The sequence below is a fragment of the Scardinius erythrophthalmus genome, assembly GCF_964197995.2.
Source record: "Scardinius erythrophthalmus genome assembly, chromosome: 20".
In the NCBI taxonomy this organism is placed as follows: domain Eukaryota; kingdom Metazoa; phylum Chordata; class Actinopteri; order Cypriniformes; family Leuciscidae; genus Scardinius; species Scardinius erythrophthalmus.
In genome coordinates, this window is record NC_138240.1 from 7,223,909 (window position 1) to 7,244,413 (window position 20,505).

General features: G+C 36.3%; 1 protein-coding gene across 2 annotated transcripts in view; it reads right to left on the bottom strand.

Moving 5' to 3' along the window:
- Nucleotides 1–20,505, bottom strand: part of fibcd1a (fibrinogen C domain containing 1a) — a 131,559-nt gene that overhangs the window by 33,458 nt on the left and 77,596 nt on the right. For both annotated transcript variants that reach the window (XM_081349094.1, XM_081349093.1), the window contains exon 5: nt 6,970–7,066. In XM_081349094.1, the coding sequence (XP_081205220.1) occupies nt 6,970–7,066 (97 nt within the window). The remainder of the gene's footprint in view (nt 1–6,969; nt 7,067–20,505) is intronic.

The following is a 20,505-nucleotide window of genomic DNA, read 5'->3' on the forward strand; positions in this document are numbered from 1 at the left end:
TATGGTAAACAGTTGTGGCAATTTCTAACTTCTGTCAGGGAACATTTGTGATGAGGCGCGATTTATGAGGATCGATGTGATTATAGGCTACGATCCTTTTTTCTGCTGACGTGGAACCGGACAGACTTTCGAGAACACTATGTGATGACTGTGGGGATATGGCAGGGATAAAGTAAACACGATTAAATACACAACTTTTCTTCTTTAAGAGGATGTAGGAAAAGGGTTAAGTTTATTATTTTGGGCAGGTCATCAAAAGAAGAAAGTTATCTTGACAAAAGAACTGGCCAATAGGATTCTGACAAAAAGCTCACCACACAATTTCAGGTCAGGAACATGATAAAAAAAAGCTTGTGTGGATGTTATATGTGACCCTGGACCACAAAACCAGTCACATGGGTCAAATTTATGAAATTGATATTTATAAACCATATTAAAGCTGGATATATAAGCTTTCCATTGATGTATGGTTTGTTATGATAGGACAATATTTGTCAGAGATACAACTATTGAAAATCTGGAATCTGAGGGTGCAAAAAAATCTAAACATTGAGAAAATCGACTTTGAAGTTGTCCATTTATGTTCATGATTGTGCTGCATTCACTCACAAAAATACATGTTTTATATATTTATGGTAGGAACTTTACAAAATATCTTCATGGAACATTATCTTTACTTAATATCTTAATAAAAAGAAAAATCAATCATTTTGACCCATACAATGTATTGCCACAAATATGTGTGACATGTGATTTTGTGATCCAGGGTCACATATATCAAATTAAACCTGCTGATTCAGATGATACCAGTTCATTATCATTCAACATCCATGATACATCAACATGATCCCTAATGAAATTGCAAAACTGAAAACATAATACTACACTTTACCTTAAATGGGATGTCTAGCTCATGCTAAACACGGCCAAAGTATTTCTGTGCCAAATACACTCCTTCAGGGTTTGTATAACTTTCGGAAAGTTTTTTTTCGAGTATGTGAAAGATGTCAAGTCAACTTTATAGCGCTTTTTACAATACAGACTGTTTCAAAGCAGCTTAGTTATTAATTTAGTTAATTTATATATATAGCCGCTCTGGAGAAAACCGTGATGTCATCGTCCAGCTCATATAATGGTGTCAATGCAGGAAGATCAATAATAATTTAATGTTGAATATTAAAGGTCACCAACAAAGCAAGCCAAAAGCCAAAGGTGAAAAGAGCGACAGTGGCAAGGAACCAAAACTCCATCAGGTGACAGAATGGAGAAAAAATATCTTGAGAGAAACCAGGCTGAGTTGTGAAAGTGTGTTTGTTTATTCCCGGCATTTCGTTGACGAATGCCCAGTTCGACGCTGGATTTGCAGGTCGTTTGAAACCGAAAGCTGGAGCAGTCCCAGCAATAAAAGATCCCGATCATGAGTCGGAACCGCAGGCGGTAAGTAAAACTGCATCAAATGTCTGTGTTTTGTTGGCAATCGGCATAAGTGTATATAATGTAAACAACACAGACGTACAATGAATCAAAAGTTTGTGCGTTTAAATACATTTGTTTAGCTGAGCACCATAAGTGTCCATTTGTTTATTCTTAAACAACTCCGTGCTCGTGACTCTTTAGCTCCGCCCACGGCACGCCTCCAGGAACTCGACTTTTTCCGGAAAGAATCGGTACATCTGTATCTGTCTTTTATAAATCTGATAAAACTAAAGACTCTTTGGAAATATGAAGGATGCAATACTACTCTGTAGGTACTCAAGATTAACATGAGATTGGCAGAAACTGTGTGTGTTATGCACCCTTTAAAATCCTGTTTATTCTATTCATTCTTACACAGAGACTTCTATCACTTCTACTATCACCTCAGATGGGTGGTGTTTAAGTATGCTATGATTTTCCCCCTCGAACTCATTTCATTAGTTAAATAGATGGCGCAACCCGGGTTCCAACACTCCTCGCTCTCAAGAATGTAGTCATTACAATTAGCTTAATTTAAGAACAATAGCAGTTCCTCACAAGTGTAAGCACACAAGTTTGTGTGCATGCGTGAGCTTGTGATGAGGGAGTGGGAATGACTTATTATAAGCAATTCAACAGAATTATGTGAAAATGACTGATAAAAGACTTATTTATAGTGCTCTGGGAGGCTGATCATGAATGGATATGCTAATACACTACAAAAGGAAATTATGGAATGATAATTCCAACCTCTCCTTTGATGACACAAAAATACACTCTTGTGCATTAATATTCATATTGCTCCCTTAATATTCGACTTACATTTATGCACAAGCATTTCATGCTAATTGGTAATGTGGCACTAAAACGATCTCTGCTTGCATGAACGCCAAAAGTAGCTCATAAGTTTCTGTGAGCTCTAAGAAACTTTGTCTGTCATTGGCTCTGTTCAGAAACCTAAAATATTTATATTTCAGTATTGAAAAGTATTGGTAAAAAGGTCCAGAACAAATAAAAATGTAATTACTTTAATAAAACTGTTCACTTTTAGCAACATTCTAACATCAATCTCTATTGAAATGAATTGCAATTTATTATTATTTAAATAGGAATTTGAATTGAATTGGCCACATCCCACATCCCATTTGAATTGGAATGACAGGAAAAGGACTGTAATGAATCTCTGAGTGCAGCAGAGATTACATATTTTTGTAGGCCAAAATCTGGAATTGAGTTAGCATTTTAACACTTCCTTTGTCCCAAAGTTAATGGATTTTTTGAATGGGTTTCTGGTTAAATGTCTGAAATAAGGTCTGTGGTGAACACAAGCTCAAGATATTTTCACGGTTTATTCTACAACATAAAATACATTAGTAATTTCCCCTTGTGAGTTCTTAAAGCTTTTACTTGTCTTCAAAAAGGCAGATGCTAAAAAGTGGCTAAATAAGACGGCAGTGGATGCAGTGGATGTCAGGGACATTGAACGTCAACACGTCAAACGGGAAAACTGTCTGCTTTCATAGCCTTGTTGTATTTATATGAGCACTCTTGCAAACTTTTTCAACTCAAACTTTTAGGGGAATGTTTTTTCATGCGACCGTGGTGTAGTTCGTTTACAGCCTATGTTTAGCTTTTACTTCTTGCAATCATATTTAGTCTTCAAAATTCATAAAAGTTGTGTTCACTTGTGAAGATTACATGATGAACAAAATGTGTAAAGGCCTGTTCAAAACAAGAACGGTAAAGATTAGGGCTGTCGAACGATTAATCGCGATTAATCGCATCCAAAATAAAAGTTTGTTATTACATAATGCATGTGTGCGTACGGTGTATAATTATTTTCTATATATAACTACACACACATGCATGTATATATTTAAGAAATATTTGCATTGTATATACTGTGTATATATATTTATATTATATATAATTTATATTATATATAAATATTTTATATATAAATAACACATTTTCTTAAATATGTATATGCATGTGTGTGTATTTATATATAGAAAATAATTATACTCCGTACACAGACATACATTATTTAAACACAAACTTTTATTTTGGATGCGATTAATCACGATTAATCGTTTGACAGCCCTAGTAAAGATGACTATAGCATCCACACCAACGAATTATTATATACACCAACATTATATTGTTCTGTTTATTATGAGCAGTCCTGTTAATCTGCTGCTTTAAAATCAGATGGTTTCTGATTGGCTGTCAATCTTTTATTGTTCATCAGCTGTGTTGTTGTGGTTATAGTTGTGGTGTGGACTCTGCTATTCTTTTACATTTTGAGTGTTTTTTTAAACTATATCTTTACCGCAATCGTTATTATTGTCCTTGGTGTGAACGGGCCTTAAGAATCATAAACTTTTGTTGGATATCTTATTTTCTGCAATAATCCAAAAGCCTATGAAAAAAATCCTACTGGGATTTGTCAAAGGTATCAGAGTGATGCAAACTTCGAGGTTGGCCTAGAAAAATATCTCTTCACTGTTAATGCATTCTGGGAAATGTGTTTTTAGTCAGGGCCTAACTAACCTTTTACCACACCTGCCAATGACCGGTGAATTTAACGGCAATAAATATTTTTTACCAGCCATGAAACATGAAACAGTGAGTGATTTTTCTTTGTCTTTTGTTTTTTGACGAACATTAAAAACACAGAAAGCAGAAGGAATATTAGGCTGCTGTCACTTTAAGAGCTGCACGGATCCAATATACTGATACACAAGTGTTTTCTTTCTCAACTGTTTGCGTTCACTTAAGACATAACTGACTATGTTTATGACGATACTTGGCAAGACTGGCCTTTTGACATTATTTTGTTTGAATATATCTGTTTAAGCACAAGAAGACGTGAAAGAGAGCTCAATTCAGTATTGCCGCTTTGTCTGAGAAGCAGATTTCTGTGCAAGCGCTTGGGTATGTAATGAATTGAGTTCCCTTTTGCTTCTTCATGTGCTTGCTAAGGCTTAAACTTTTGTGACGATGCAGGACTGGCGTGTCAACTGTGCCGAACGTCGTTCACGTTCATGCTCTGACAACATTGCATTTTTAGAGTTCATAAAAATGTTACGGTCCAACTGGCGATTGACACTGTTTCATATACTCACCAACACCGATTTTTTTACTTGCATTTGACGCTTGCCGAGTGTTAATTTTAGACTGCCTACAGTCGATTAATTAAGTATACTTGGGGGGGAAAAACTATTTATTTATTTATTTAATCATATTAAATTGAAATTCCTCAACTGAACTGGAATTTACACAACATTCCCAATTCAGAATGGCGCACAAGTAAGTTTTGGAGCTATTGTGAACTGTGCACTGTAATCCTATTTGTTAAAGGTGAGAGGCTAGATTGTCTCTCACTACGGGTCCTCTGCCCTCCCCGGTTTCCCTGTCACCTCATTCCTGATGAGTCTGTGTTGTTGATGTTTTCTGGAACTCATTTCGCCAGCCCTGGAGGTTAATTGTCTCTAGCTCCCTCATGTCTCTTATTGATTAAGAGCGTGGGCTGGAGCAGCTCAACTCATTGGCACCGATTCACATCACCAGGAGGCAGGGCCTTGAACCTTGTCACTCCAGGGAGGACTGTTCCATCCTGGGCTTGCCCACAGGGACCCGAACCCCTGACCACCACTGGCACAGGCAATATCCTTTGTTGAACATCCTGTGGAATTGCTCTAGGCTGGTCTTACTCACTGTGAGGAAAATGGAGCAGGCCATGGGAAAAGTCATTCTCAGCCACAGCAGGCGTGAGAGACGCTGCTAGCAAGTGCTGTCCTGCTCTCGCTGTGAAGCTGTCAATCTCTCCAAGATGACACTCCGTGACGGGCCTGTCATAGTTCATCATCGCTGATTGAGACACAGGACCCTGAGCGCAAGTTACAGACAACAAGTCCAAGAGCAAGTCTAGACATAAAATGTTTGTCGGGCAAATGCGATAAAAGAAACAAGACGCAGCCCATAAGGACTGTCATCAAAAAATACTTTTTCCTCGAAAGAGGAGCGACCTTGCAGTAAATAAAAGAAAACGCAATTTATCTTCTTCATGTTCAACATACTGGAGAGCAACCAACTGTCATTGAAAATACACATTTCCTTATTCCATCTCTCAGGTTTAAAAAAAATTGATCATGCAAAAAATGAAAATTCTGTCATTATTTACTCCACTTCATGTCGTTTCAAACCTGTATGCTACATTTCCGTTTAAAATCTTTAAGCTTTTTTTCATACAATGACAAGGTGTCCGTACAAGTGTGTCAAGCACTTTACAAGTAGTCCATATTACTATATTAATAAGGAATAGACATAAAAATAATCAGAAGACATGGACTTCTATGGTGCTTTGGCTATTTTATTACATTTTTTCCATACATTGACAAGGTGTGTCTATACAAGTATGTCAAGGACTGTACACGTAGTCCATATAACTATATTCCAAGCTCAAAGCTATTTAATAGCTTTGTGTAAGGAATAGACATAAAAATAATCAGAAGAAATAGACTTTCTCTATGGTGCTTTGACTATTTTATTTTATTTTAGTCCATGAAAAAAAAAAAACACAACATACAGTTTGGGAACAACATGAGTTTGAGTAAATAACTAGTGAGTAATAAATTTTGGATGAACCATCACAAAACCAGCGAGCTGAATCAGTCAGCACTAATCTATGATTCCAGTATGGGATGAAACCAACAGTAGACGCTATGACAAGTTTCCTCACTACATTCAGTCTCTTTAAAGCCTTGCTCCCTGTCCACCCACTGCCATCTGCAACGCTCGGCTTTGGACACACAGCTTGGCATTTTGTCCGGGCTGGCAGTTCACCGTGGCAATAACCAAATGTGCCCCTGTTCCTTACAGTTGTCAGAAAAACAGACATAAAAAGAGTGACAATCACGAGAAGCGTGTTTGTGTGTTACGACAGTAGTAGAATAACTCATCACCTTGCTTTTAAAAACGCTACTGTCATTCAAAACCAAAAACCTGTGAAACTGTGATTCACGGCTGCCAGTGCACTTTTATACAACAGAACTATAAACTACAAGTTATATAGAATAATTTACGTTTAGACACAGCATGGCCTTCATGGCCAACATGGCTTCTGGTTAGTTTTGTTCATGAAACGAAAATAGTTTTTACTTTTTACAGGAATGCTTATGTTGCAAACACAGGCAAGATGAAATATCACCATTTATGGAAAGTCACTTGTCCAATTAAATTAGTGGAGCGAAACAAACTATTTGTATAGTGAATATTAGTACTTATTATATGTTATAGAAATGTTTTATTTTAATATGCAGTAATATGCAGTAATAGACATTGCATATTACAATTGCATGCAACTGATCATTGTTTGGAAAATTTGTAATGACTCAGGAATGAGGAGAAAAACTATTTGGAAACATTCTATAAATCTTATTGTGACACTGATATTACTAAAGCCTTTTTTCCAGACAGATTGTATTACAGATAGTGACATGGATGGCTTACCAAGCCAATGCTCTCCTGTTATCTTGCCAAATCCTTCACGATAGGCTTCCCAGTCACGGAAAAAGTTAACAGAGCCATCTTCTCTGCGTTGAATCACCTATAAAAAGACAAGTTAGAATGTCATTGTTGTACAGTTAAACTCTTTTTTATTAATCACCATGCAGAGGTGATTCGTGCATTAACCCCCTATACAACAAGAAAATGAATGATTGTCATTTCCACGGCGTTAATGCAAACTGGAACCTCCCCTGATTACTTCTGCCTTGTGGTGTAGTTACAATATACTATATTGCGAATACTAACCCCTGACCCTTTGGGCTAAACTGCCTTTATGAGGGATGCATGATATATCATTACCATATCAGGCTGATATTAGATTTTCTTTTTTATTCATCAAAATCAGTTTGTTTATATATAAATATAAATAAAATATCACAGTTTAATTAGTTTTATATATATATATATATATATATATATATATATATATATATATATATGAGATTGCTAAAATATTGTTACAATATATACACTCACCTAAAGGATTATTAAGAACACCATACTAATACTGTGTTTGACCCCCTTTCGCCTTCAGAACTGCCTTAATTCTGCATGGCATTGATTCAACAAGATGCTGAAAGCATTCTTTAGAAATGTTGGCCCATATTGATAGGATAGCATCTTGCAGTTGATGGAGATTTGTGGGATGCACATCCAGGGCACGAAGCTCCCGTTCCACCACATCCCAAAGATGCTCTATTGGGTTGAGATCTGGTGACTGTGGGGGCCATTTTAGTACAGTGAACTCATTGTCATGTTCAAGAAACCAATTTGAAATGATTCCAGCTTTGTGACATGGTGCATTATCCTGCTGGAAGTAGCCATCAGAGGATGGGTACATGGTGGTCATAAAGGGATGGACATGGTCAGAAACAATGCTCAGGTAGGCCGTGGCATTTAAACGATGCCCAATTGGCACTAAGGGGCCTAAAGTGTGCCAAGAAAACATCCCCCACACCATTAAACCACCACCACCAGCCTGCATAGTGGTAACAAGGCATGATGGATCCATGTTCTCATTCTGTTTACGCCAAATTCTGACTCTACCATCTGAATGTCTCAACAGAAATCGAGACTCATCAGACCAGGCAACATTTTTCCAGTCTTCAACTGTCCAATTTTGGTGAGCTCGTGCAAATTGTAGCCTCTTTTTCCTATTTGTAGTGGAGATGAGTGGTACCCGGTGGGGTCTTCTGCTGTTGTAGCCCATCCGCCTCAAGGTTGTGCGTGTTGTGGCTTCACAAATGCTTTGCTGCATACTTCGGTTGTAACGAGTGGTTATTTCAGTCAAAGTTGCTCTTCTATCAGCTTGAATCAGTCGGCCCATTCTCCTCTGACCTCTAGCATCAACAAGGCATTTTCGCCCACAGGACTGCCGCATACTGGATGTTTTTCCCTTTTCACACCATTCTTTGTAAACCCTAGAAATGGTTGTGCGTGAAAATCCCAGTAACTGAGCAGATTGTGAAATACTCAGACCGGCCCGTCTGGCACCAACAACCATGCCAGGCTCAAAATTGCTTAAATCACCTTTCTTTCCCATTCTGACATTCAGTTTGGAGTTCAGGAGATTGTTTTGACCAGGACCACACCCCTAAATGCATTGAAGCAACTGCCATGTGATTGGTTGATTAGATAATTGCATTAATGAGAAATTGAACAGGTGTTCCTAATAATCCTTTAGGTGAGTGTATCAGTTGATATCAAACATTAATTGTGCATGCATTCTCTATTTATTTAGATTACATTTAGATTTGCTGTTGTCTAACACTCAAACGTAATCTTTCAAAACATTAATAATTTAATAATACTGATAAATGTTATCTTTAGCAAATCCCAAAATGAATATGCATGCACATGAAAACATGAAAATAATTATCAGCTTATCTGTACTGGCCAGAATCTGTGCATCCGTCATTTTTGAAGTTACCTTTCAGTATTGAATGAAATACATGTATTCACATTTCTCTGAGCTTGACAAAACACGCTCTAGGATTGTATGTGGTGTATGTGATGCTGTCTTAGAAATTGGCCAACCTAACCCTTTGGAACAGTCTTTTTTGACAAGAACGCAAAACAGTATGATGCTTCAGAAAGCTGTTTAGGTAGGCATGTCACTAGATTTTGGAACATATAGGTTTTGTGACCATTACCAGACAGGCGAGTACAGCATCTTATCATTATCTTATGTCAACCCTCTGTTCACTTCTACTTAAAACCAGAAAGATAATGAATCCTAGTGTTTCAGTCTCTAGGTAGTTAACACACTGCAGGTAGATCCTTTGTCTTTGGTATGCAGATGTATTCTTTACTCTTAGAGGAATGAAAAGGAAACATGTAAATTGACTGGAGATGGATATTTCAGGAGCGCGGTACAGAGGACGAGTGTAGAGGGGTCGGGGTCCTCATGGGAAAGGTGACGCATATGTGGAATTCAAAGTGAAATTCAGACACTAATTGACTCCTGATCCCTTTATAGAAGATTAATCAGGCAGGCAGTGGATCAATGGCTGTTGAAAATGCCAGCAAAGGAGAAGTCTTGCCATCAATGTAAATGAGCCAAGCACAGTGCCCTCCTCACATGCTCACCAGTGCTTGCCAAGACGAAAACACACATTCCTCCAGGGACAGTTCCCACAGGGACATCCTCACCTAAACAAGACAGGAACGAGGAAATCCACCTTCCAACCTCAATTAAAAATTTTACAATTATGAACCTGTTTATGAGATGACAGAGATGTCAATGTGTTTGTTTCAAATAAGGTGCACACATGCGTTCTTATGTTACTCACAAAGAATAGTTTACTAAACAGTCCTTCCCCCTTTCTTTTAAACAGTGGGCCAGAGATGTGTTACAATTCCTGAGTTTTGGAAAAAATAAGACTTAATTTAAGGGGCTCCGGGTTTAAGTTCACTGTCATGTGGCATCCTTTCATAAATTATCTCCAAAACCAATTATAACTGTAACTGGACGAATTGATGCTGTCATCAGGTATTGCCTTTGATCTACTGATGTTATTCTTTCTCTTTATTGTTTTCTTTATATACACAATGTAAAAGCACAATTTATGTATGTATGCATGTTGTGTTGTTGGTTGTGTTGTTATGTGAATATGTATGTTGATTGTTGTTTAAAGAAAAAAAAAATGAAAAAAAAGAATAGTTTACTCAAAAATGTACCTTTTGTCTTTGAATACAACAGGTGATTTTTTTTTAATTTCTTTCTGTGAACAAATTTGTATTTTTTTTTGGCTCGATCTGATATATTTTTATATATATTTAATTATTTTTTAAATATTAAATATTATATGTGTGTGTGTGTGTGTGTGTGTGTGTGTGTGTGTGTGTGTGTGTGTATTATATCATATTTTGAAGTATTAAATATTTAATTTTTTTCTGCGGAGCAAAAAGAGTGAATTTTTACCGAGCAATTACATTTTGTGAACAAATACATCAACAATTTTATAATTCTAATTAATATTTGTTACAATTATTTTAAATAATACATTTTTCACAAATGTATCAGATTTTTGTCATTTTTAAATATTATAACTGTTATGAATTATTGCAAGACAGTAATAAATAAACAGAATTAACGATTTCATAAATGTATCTGATTTTTAAACATCATAACTGTTATTAATTATTGTAAGATAGCAATAAATAAAGACAGAATAAAGAATTCCCCCTAACCTCTGAACTATGAAATGCAACATGTACTTTGTGCACCGCGCTATGAATTGCTATGACGTGTGAAAATATAGTTTGTGCCGCATTGACGTACTTGCGTTGGAGCTTGTTTCAGGCCTGAATGTACTGAAGGTGTTTTTTTCCTCATTAGATGAGTTTATGTTTAGCTAAGGAGTTTTATGTGCGATGACACACAACATATAGATTCTGAAGAGAAGACCTTTGACTGAGACCTCCCGGGCATGTGATCTTAGAAAACACAGCTGCTCTCTCAATAAAACATGCCAACACTCTGTGCAGGTGCTTTGGGCTGCATTCAAAATTAATGGATGTGGCTTGACTCTGAATAAATCCTTTCATTGGTTCTTCTTCCAACCCACAGAGCAACCAAACATTTTTTAATTATTCACCATAATCTCTGTAAATGAACACTGAGTCACCTCGCAGTGGGCTCACTTAATCTTTATTGTACCTCGAGTATAAAACAGGTAATTAAAATACAGGGAAATTTTCATGTTCCGATAAATATTTCATAAGACCTGCTTTGAATATTCCCACCGGCGCAGCACGAGCAGAATTCAAGCAAGGCGGCATTTAGGTGTTGGAAAATCAGTTGCATATTCAGGTGGGCACATCCCGGGCCATTCCGAGAGGGAATACTCGGGGGCTTTACTGTGAATATCTCAAGCGTGAATAATAAGTGAATATCCTAAACATTCATTTATTGTGAATTTTATATATTATATATATATAACATTCAATAATAATAATATGCAATATTAATATAATATATACTAGGGCTGTTTTCGACTAAGGATTTTCATAGTCGAATCTGATTCGTTAGATTTTGCCGTAGTCGACTGATAGTCGAACCTTTTTTTTTTCTTTTTTTTTTAGATAGCAGCTAGATTTGTTTCCATTTCAAACAAAAGAGCTAAAAAACACATATATCACACATATATCATAACATTTCATAAACATGAGGAGCAATATGAGAGAGAAATTTGGTGATGGTTGTTTAGGTACATTAAACCACGTAAAGCTTTTTCACGCCCATGAGAACCGTGTGGAGTCAACTCACAGCCGCTCCGCTGCCCTGCTGAAAATGTGAAGCAGAAACGCTTAATATCAGATAACGTCCATAATAATTGGACTCTGGGTTCGATTTTTTGACCATTTTCAGTGGTTATGAGGAGCAATATGAGAGGGAAATTTGGTAATCGTTGTTTAGGTACATTAAACAACGTAAAGCTTTTTAACGCACATGAGAACCGTGTGGAGTCAGCTTTTTAACGCACATGAGAACCGTGTGGAGTCAACTCACAGCCGCTCCGCAGCCCTGCTGAAAATGTGAAGCAGAAACGCTTAATATCAGATAACGTTTATAATAATTGGACTCTGGGTTCGATTTTTTTTTACCATTTTAAGTGGTTATGAGGAGCAACATGAGAGGGGAATTTGGTGATCATTGTTTAGGTACATTAAACCACGTAAAGCTTTTAACGCACATGAGAACCGTGTGGAGTCAACTCACAGCCGCTCCGCAGCCCTGCTGAAAATGTGAAGCAGATTTTTGAATACATTTTTATTTATTTACATTAGTAAGCTACAGGACATCGTCTTTCAAAACATGACCTGCGCGAAAGCGAAAAAATAAAATAAAAATGGTACCCAGCCCTTCTGAAAATGCGAATGCGTCTCTGTCCCCAGCACATTTCAAACCAAACTGACGCCCATGTATTCGACTATGAGGTTCATAGTCGAATCAGACCTCTCCGAATCGAATCGTCGAATCCTCGACTATTAGAAGTCAGCCCTAATATATACATTAGTGTCTTCGGGCTACTAATTTGTGCGCAAATATAATTTTTCAGCAAATATTGGTTACTTGTGATTAATATGATTAACTGACAGATCATTAATTGAATTGATTGACAGCGTTATTTTCATCGTGAGAACTGTCTTCACCTCTTGCTGTCGTGTTCCTCTGTGCGTCTGTTTCCTAATACTGGAGCCACACTCCAGCTGATCCAGCTGTCCCAAAAGCAATTTCTCTGTTACAATGAATCTCCAATGCCAGCAGAGCACACAACAGCAGTGGTGAGTCCTTCGACACAGATGAGGTTCAGCTCCAGGTTGCTGCATCGGTCCGCACTCTGTCTGACGGGCTAACACAGGCGGATGACCTTGTTCCACAAGAGACGAGAACGAGAACAAGAACGAGATGTTCTTCTGTTTCACAATTGCCAAAGAAGACTCCATACGTACAATTCAGAGAGCCGGAATATCTTACCTCTTAAGGAGAAGCAGCCTTAAGAATCATCGTCTTGTTATCTCTTAATTATCAACGCTTCAATTTGCGGCACTACGGCAGACGGCACACAGCCAGGCCCGGGGGAGTTCTGAAACACCTCTAGCGAGCTGGTAAAAATTAATAATTGTTCTCAAAGGCTGAACCTCCCTCATATTAGTTGAAGTATTTCATTTTCAGTCCATGTAAAAGAGGAAGTGTGTGAAAGATTAAAAGGAAAATGAGATTTGTGTTGAATATTCAGAAATGATGGAGTGTTTTGGTTCCCTTGAGCGAATTAGATTACGGATTTATTTCACCGTTTTGAAGCCGGTGGCGCGGTTTAATTCTAAAGAAAAGGAAAAGAAGTGAGAGTTTATTGGTCTAACAACAGTTCTATAATATCTGATTTATCTTTGGGAGTGCAGGTAATGACCTCGGTAATTTCTCAGGAGATATCCCTTGTAATCTTCTTCATTTTTCATTGTTTTCCTATGTTGGTTCGAGGTGAGAAGTAATTCAATTGTTCACAGGATAACCATAGGCCAGATAAGACATTGGGGAGACCAGGGCTTGCTGTCACAATTTTCTCACCAATGAATATTTTTCAGGGAAGGATCATTTTTGAAAGCCAGTTTCTGGTTAGGAACATACATTAAAGTTTTGGCTACAAAAAAACATTTGAACATTTACCCCGTTAATATTGCCTAAGGAAAAATGCTGTTTATTTAACAGTGGGGCATTTTGTCACAATATATGGGCTAAGTTGCCACAATAGAACCTAAATAGACTATTAAAGGCTTTCAACCTAAATTCTAACAGTAAAATAACTATGATACACGTCTGATATTTTAACATAAAAATATCGTTATAAATTAAATGACTGTCAGCAAGGGTGTAGGACTACACAAAGAAGATTCAAAACACAGAGTTGAGCAAAAATCCATAAGGTAATTCACAGAAGGTTCAGACTGACGCAACTACACACATACTAACTTAAACATAGACCAGACAAACACTGAGTGAGGGTGAGGAGCTAATATACACATGGTGATGAACTAAATGAAGAGCAGCTGTGATGATGATGATTAGACACCTCTCTATTTGTCATCTCTTCTTCATGCCACTCATAACACCTATCACACTAGATCAAGTAATTTGATTAAATTTAGTACCCCCCCTACTTCTACTACCTTTGGACGTAATGCCTTTCACTTTGCAGCAGTGCATGACTGGAACATACTACAAAATACCCTGAAACTTACATCTCTGATCCCAATCTCCACCTTTAAGCAAAACCTCCAAAATTACATAGTTGACTCTTGTTCCTGCTGACAATCATGAACCATATTTATACACACATATTTAAGCACTTTATTCTTTTTCTCTTTTCTTTGTTGTCTACCTTTTTTAATTCAATTGTTTGTTCTATGTGTCATGTGTTTGACTATGTACAGTTGTACAGTATGTTCCTATTTATTCCTGTAGCCTCTTGGCCAGGTCATGTTTGTAAATGAGAAGTGGTTCTCAAACAGTTTCCCTGGATAAATAAAGGTTAAATAAAAAAATAAAAGTTACCATGGAAACAGATGAGTGGCAGGAAAACTTTTAGCAAACTAAAAGTCCATGAAACCAAAACTAACAAACACTGATATGTATCGTGACAATTACAACACATAAAACACATGTGATAATTGACATTAAATAGCTGACTCTTATCTTATCAGTTGTGGTCGATAATAAAACAATTAAAAGTTATATAACTTCTATACCTGTCATAACTATCGCAAAATAAAAATAATAAATGTAAAAAAAAAAAAAAAATATGTAAAAAAAAAATATATTTTTTTTTTACAATTTATCACACACACAAAAAAACCTTAAGACTTAAAAATAGTTATTGATAAAAATAGTTATTATGAGAACACTTCCATTTATGACAACTAACCCCGATCACCCTCAATCTAGATTGCTAAAAAAAAAGAAAAAAAGAATTCTGAACGCAAAAAACGTTTAGTGGTTTCAGCAAAAAACATTTTGACCAAACGCCTTAGCACTATATTTGATCAAGATCACGAGCAGAAAAACACAGCTACACCATGATGGGTCATGTATAATTTAGTCGCCTAAATGAAATGCATAAAAATATGCAAAACGGGATCTTTAATATCCACCGAGTGACAGCAAAAACAGAAAGAAATCAATGACCTGTTATTTAAAGAGCAGAAAACACCTGCAGTTAAAAATATCCTAAACTTCAATGACATGCTTTGTTCACATCTACTTACTGTACGTGCTGCAAAATCTAAGAATAATGTCACATCTTTAGGTAAACAGCCTCTCCGAGCTTATAGTGGAGCATTTGTGGGCTATAAATGCTGCAGCAGTGTGGGCTGTTTTTCACCGGAGAATCGCTAGGTACTGGCAGGTTTGGTTTCATATTGCTGAGAGCAGAGAAAACAATCCTGCAGCAAAAATAACTGAAATCAAATCATGTTGTTCGCTCATATTCCCCATTGAGACTCCTCCCGCAGCCAGCAGTTGCACAACAGACCATTGGTAACAATCTGCTGGGCTGGAACAAGAGAAGACATTCAGTGCCAAAAAACACGACCCCCTCCTGTCACTCTGACAGAAAACAGACTCTGACCACACTAAGGGCAAAAGGGTGGAGGATTCGTCAATGGTCTCCCCGAGGGCTGTCAATCAACCGAGCTATAAACTTGTGGCGTCTACACCTCTGGTTGTACTGGCGGAGTGTCAGAGATGGTGATTGAGCTCGCTTGGAGCTCCACAGACGTGTCCTCTTCATAGAACAGCGATATTGTGTCCTATATTCATGTAAAATTAGAACAAAATTGGTAGTGGTACGTTCCATGACACAAGTGAGCAGTGCAGCTGAATAATTAAAGTCCCCATGAAATCAAAATTAAAGTTTTCTGGCTTTTAGTATGAATATGATAGCCTTAAGGTTATCTATAAGCTAGTGTGCTCCAAAACAATGACAAAATTCGCATTTAGTAGATATAAGCGTTTAAAATGTATAGTCTCTCACATACGCCGATATGGATGACATCACTGTTTTCTGTCCAATCAAATGCTCTTTAGAATCAGAAACGTCCCGCCTCCTACACTATAAATTAACACTGAAGCTGTGGCTGAAATCAGTCACTTGTTCACACATTTACAATTTTCTATATGGTGAATAATGCAAAGTGCACTATATAGTGGATAGGGAATGATTCAGACTGAATGAATTCTGTTAGTGTCTGCTCCAGTCCATAGACACGATAGCACAGAGTCAGAGCGGATCATATGCGCGAGTCGGCGCATGCCAGAAAACCTATCGGACCCATTTGAATTCTTCACAGAATGCTGTATTTTAAAATGATATGGAGAAGATTAGGAGGAGAAACAGTTCGACAGACTCAACATTACAAACAGCATGGACGAGTAAAAGAGATAACACCAGTGCCAAGCACTAACATAAATTAAACACTTTTCAAACTACACATCCTCAGCATGATTGTTTTCACGGTTTTACTTTAACAGTTTCATATTAAATCTAAAAGGGGAATGTATTAGACTGTGGCTGTTGTAAGCTGTCAAATGCGGCTTTACAGATCTCAACAGCTCTGGCCAAGCTGTGATATAAAAAAACGCTATTGGCTATTTTAAAAAAGGGGAGGAGCTGCTCGATATGTCCCGCCCTGTCTTCCTGTTTCAGTGGAAACTACATCAACACATTGAATAATGCTGCGTGTTTCAAGGCACTTAGTGGGCCTTTAAATAAATGAACATGGTCATCTTAGTGATGATAATATTAGTCATGTCACCTAAATTTTGATTCACAATGTATTGCATTTCTTTACATTTATTTAATTCTTAGACCCTGGGTTAACATCCTTATTTGCATATTTTCAATGTCAGTGTCATTCATTGGACGATTCAGCATGTGACCTGGCAAAGCATTGCGCATCTTCATATTACACATTGCCATCTATAATATCAAGTTTTTTTCCTGAATGGACATTTCGGACTATAATGGCAAGAATGAAATGTTTTCTTCTTCACTCCAAAGGGAGTGTTTGACATTGGCGTTTAACATTTTTTCTCATCCACCGCTGAAACAACTGTTTAATGTAATGTAGTTTAACATGTTTGGCATCGCAATTCCTGATTCAGACCAGAGTTTCATAACCCGGGGTAAAAAGCGGTGTTAGAACTGCTTCTAAATCCTAAAGAGTGAAACGTTCCTTTAATCAGGTTAAAAGCGAGGTTTAGAATGACAATAACTCAAGGTTAAGGTGGACACTTAAAGTCACACTTTTGTTAAAGATAGACAGCTCAAGCACAAAGCCAGACATTTGTCAGGTGTTAAAAATAAAAGTTTTAAATATACTGTTCAAAATAATGAACTCTGAGTGTTTGATCAAGACTTTTTTTCTTTTGTATTCTGGCATACATGAGACTGAGACTGATCCTTTTTTCAAATATTTGCTTCAGTTTGTGAAGTTGCTGTGAAATGGTTCTGAAAACATAGTTCTCAAGTCTTCTAAAGAAATTTGATACTATACAGCAAAAAAAAAAAAAAATTCTAGCCAAAACATAACTAAAATACTGCATATGCTAAATATATCTGTTGTAAATAGTGCAGTTTAAGGATTTTAAAATTGAAAATATATTCAGTTAAACCAATTTTGGGTAAAAACAAAATATACTATTTAAAATATATTTTGGATAATATAAATATATTTAGAAAAATGTTTTTTTTAAATAAAACTAACTAAAACTCAATGACAAATCTTTCATATAGGACCAGATGATTTAAAGCAATTACAAAAAATGTAGTTCTGCGAAAAAGCATCATTTGTTTGCATATGACATTGTGACTTCAGTGTCCAGATGCTTTTTGGAGCCACCGTATACTTAGTTCAACAGTCACTGCACTATTTGCAACTATAAAGAGATTGAATTCATAAAAGAGGCATAACAGGATGAATGCTAAAAATCCCAGTCTTTTGTTTAGTTTATGGAGCAGATTCTGCCTCTTTCTGGAGTCGTGGGAAGTTTAAATGGAGCATGATGTCTGCTGCATAACTAGAATTTACCATGAATCAAAACTTTTCCCGAACCGAAAGCCATCTGAATGCACAGCGTCTTTGAGACACTTCTCTATAAAAGGCTTTTGGCAACAGTGTGACTCCAAGTCATTTGAAATGACGTCAAGAGTGAGTGCAGGTCACACTTTGAGTGCTGACCCTTTCCTTCTCTGCTTCTCACTAACACTAGCGCTCTAAATTACAGTGAGAACACCAGGAATGAAAACCAACCGCAGTCATTTTCAGACAGATCACACAGTATCTATACTGAACAACCGTTTTATTCTTTATCAAGGCAGATACACAGCCTGGCTCCCATAATGCTGGAAAAAACAGAAAGAATTAAAGACAAAAACAAAATGTAGCATTTCTTCATGCATGGCAAATTAAACAAATTGAAGGGGTGGATTTCAGACCACTACACGTTCTTACTGATACTCAAGATATTTAATCAAGACTGTTAATCTTGTAATCTTCTTGTGTATTCTGGCATTCGTTATTGTAGACTTTTATTATAGACCGATCGTTATTTTTTTTAATATTCGCTACAGTTAGTGAAGTTGCTTTGAAATGGTTCATAAAAAAAAACAAAAAATTTTTTGTCATTGTCATTCCATGCACTGCATGTTATTTTTTTTTTTTTTTTTTTTTTTGTGGAACACAAAAGCCACAAAAAAAACCCCATCAAAATATCATAGAAATAGTTATATATACATGATATTACAAGTCTTCTGAAGACATATGATACTATAGCAAAAATATATAGTTTTTCTTGCCAAAACGTAACTAAAGTATATGCTGAATATGTTGTAAATATTGCAATTTAAATAAATATTATTATTAAATTCAAAATATATTGTGTTTAACATTCAAATGCAAAATAATAATAATAATTAAAAAAAAACATTTTGGGTGAAAGCAAAGTGTTATTAAATATTAAGTGTTATATAAGTGTTAAGTGATAAGTGTTATATAATATTAAATATTATATAAAATGTCAAAAAACTATACGAGGAAATGGAATTGAAAATTCTAACAAATGAATTGAAATTTTTAAATCTTGAAAATTAAAAGTTTATTTTACCAATATATTTTTGACCATTTTTGTTTACATTGAAATAATAATATGTTGTTGTTATTGTTTTTTGCAGTGTGGAATAACTTTTCCACACAAATTCCCAAATTTTTTTTTTTTTTTTTTAAACAAAACAAAACATTGGTTTGGAACAACATGAAGGTGAGAAAAACATTTCAAGACAAAACAAGCTCATTATGTGTGTTCCCAAACACTACTTCTTGAGCTTGTTTTGTCTTGAAATGTTTTTCTCACCTTCCTGTTGTTCCAAACCAAGTATCAGGGTCAACCTGTGGCACAGATTCAACATAGACTTACTTCTATGTGTCGAATCTGTGCCACAGGTTGACCCTGATACTCGCTCAGCGGCTTAAGGTCAAGCAGTTAAGCTGTTTGGATTACCCTTCATGTCATGAAGTTTAAGTACATGGAATGAACAGGTTCTTAAATGATCTACGCCACCTGTGAAGGACCACGCTTCTTACTTCCACAATTCACAGCCATGTAATCCTGTCAATGCTGATAAACTCACTAACAAACACATCTAACCCGATCAGAGCCAAGCTGAACTTAAAGACCCAACGCTCACTTCTGATTGGCTGCTAAGGTTATTATCAGTCTGCTATCTCACGCCGTGTGCCAACTGTGCCACTGTTGCTTATGAGATCAGGGTTGTTGCCACATGACTGAGAATGTTCACTTTGAGGCATTGTGTTCTGGTAAAGGACCTGCAGTACATCATGAAGAAAAGACTTAGGAAAAGCTTTCAGCTAGCTTTTGCTACAAGTCAGAATTTTGCTGTCTCTTTTAGACATGAACTGAAACAGTGAACAAATGTACTCTACTGCAATGCATGACACGGCTTTCGGAGTCAAATTTATGAATTCTCTTTTGTGACATGCAATGGAAAATGTCCTTTACGTGAGAGAGAAAAGTGGAGAGAGAACATATTCATTTTTTTTTTTTTTTTGGTTTGGTTTTAATGTTAACACGTATTAGGGTCACTTCAATAATACAGTATCTTTTCATGTCCCCATCATAAAGTTAATACCAGATGAAATATTGAATTCCCATTTTTAAAAGAAGTACATCATAATACTTGGTTTTCTTTCATCGCAATTTCACAATTAAATGAACATACAGGGTGAATTTTAAATCATTTCACTAGTTTGGTTTGAGCAGATGTTGGAAATGACATGGTTTTGGTGGGAAAACAAAAGCACAGACATCAGTAATAATTCTAAAATATATGCTGAATATACATTGTAAATATTGCAGTTTAAGGAAATATATTTTTCTAATTGAATGTATTCTGTTAAACC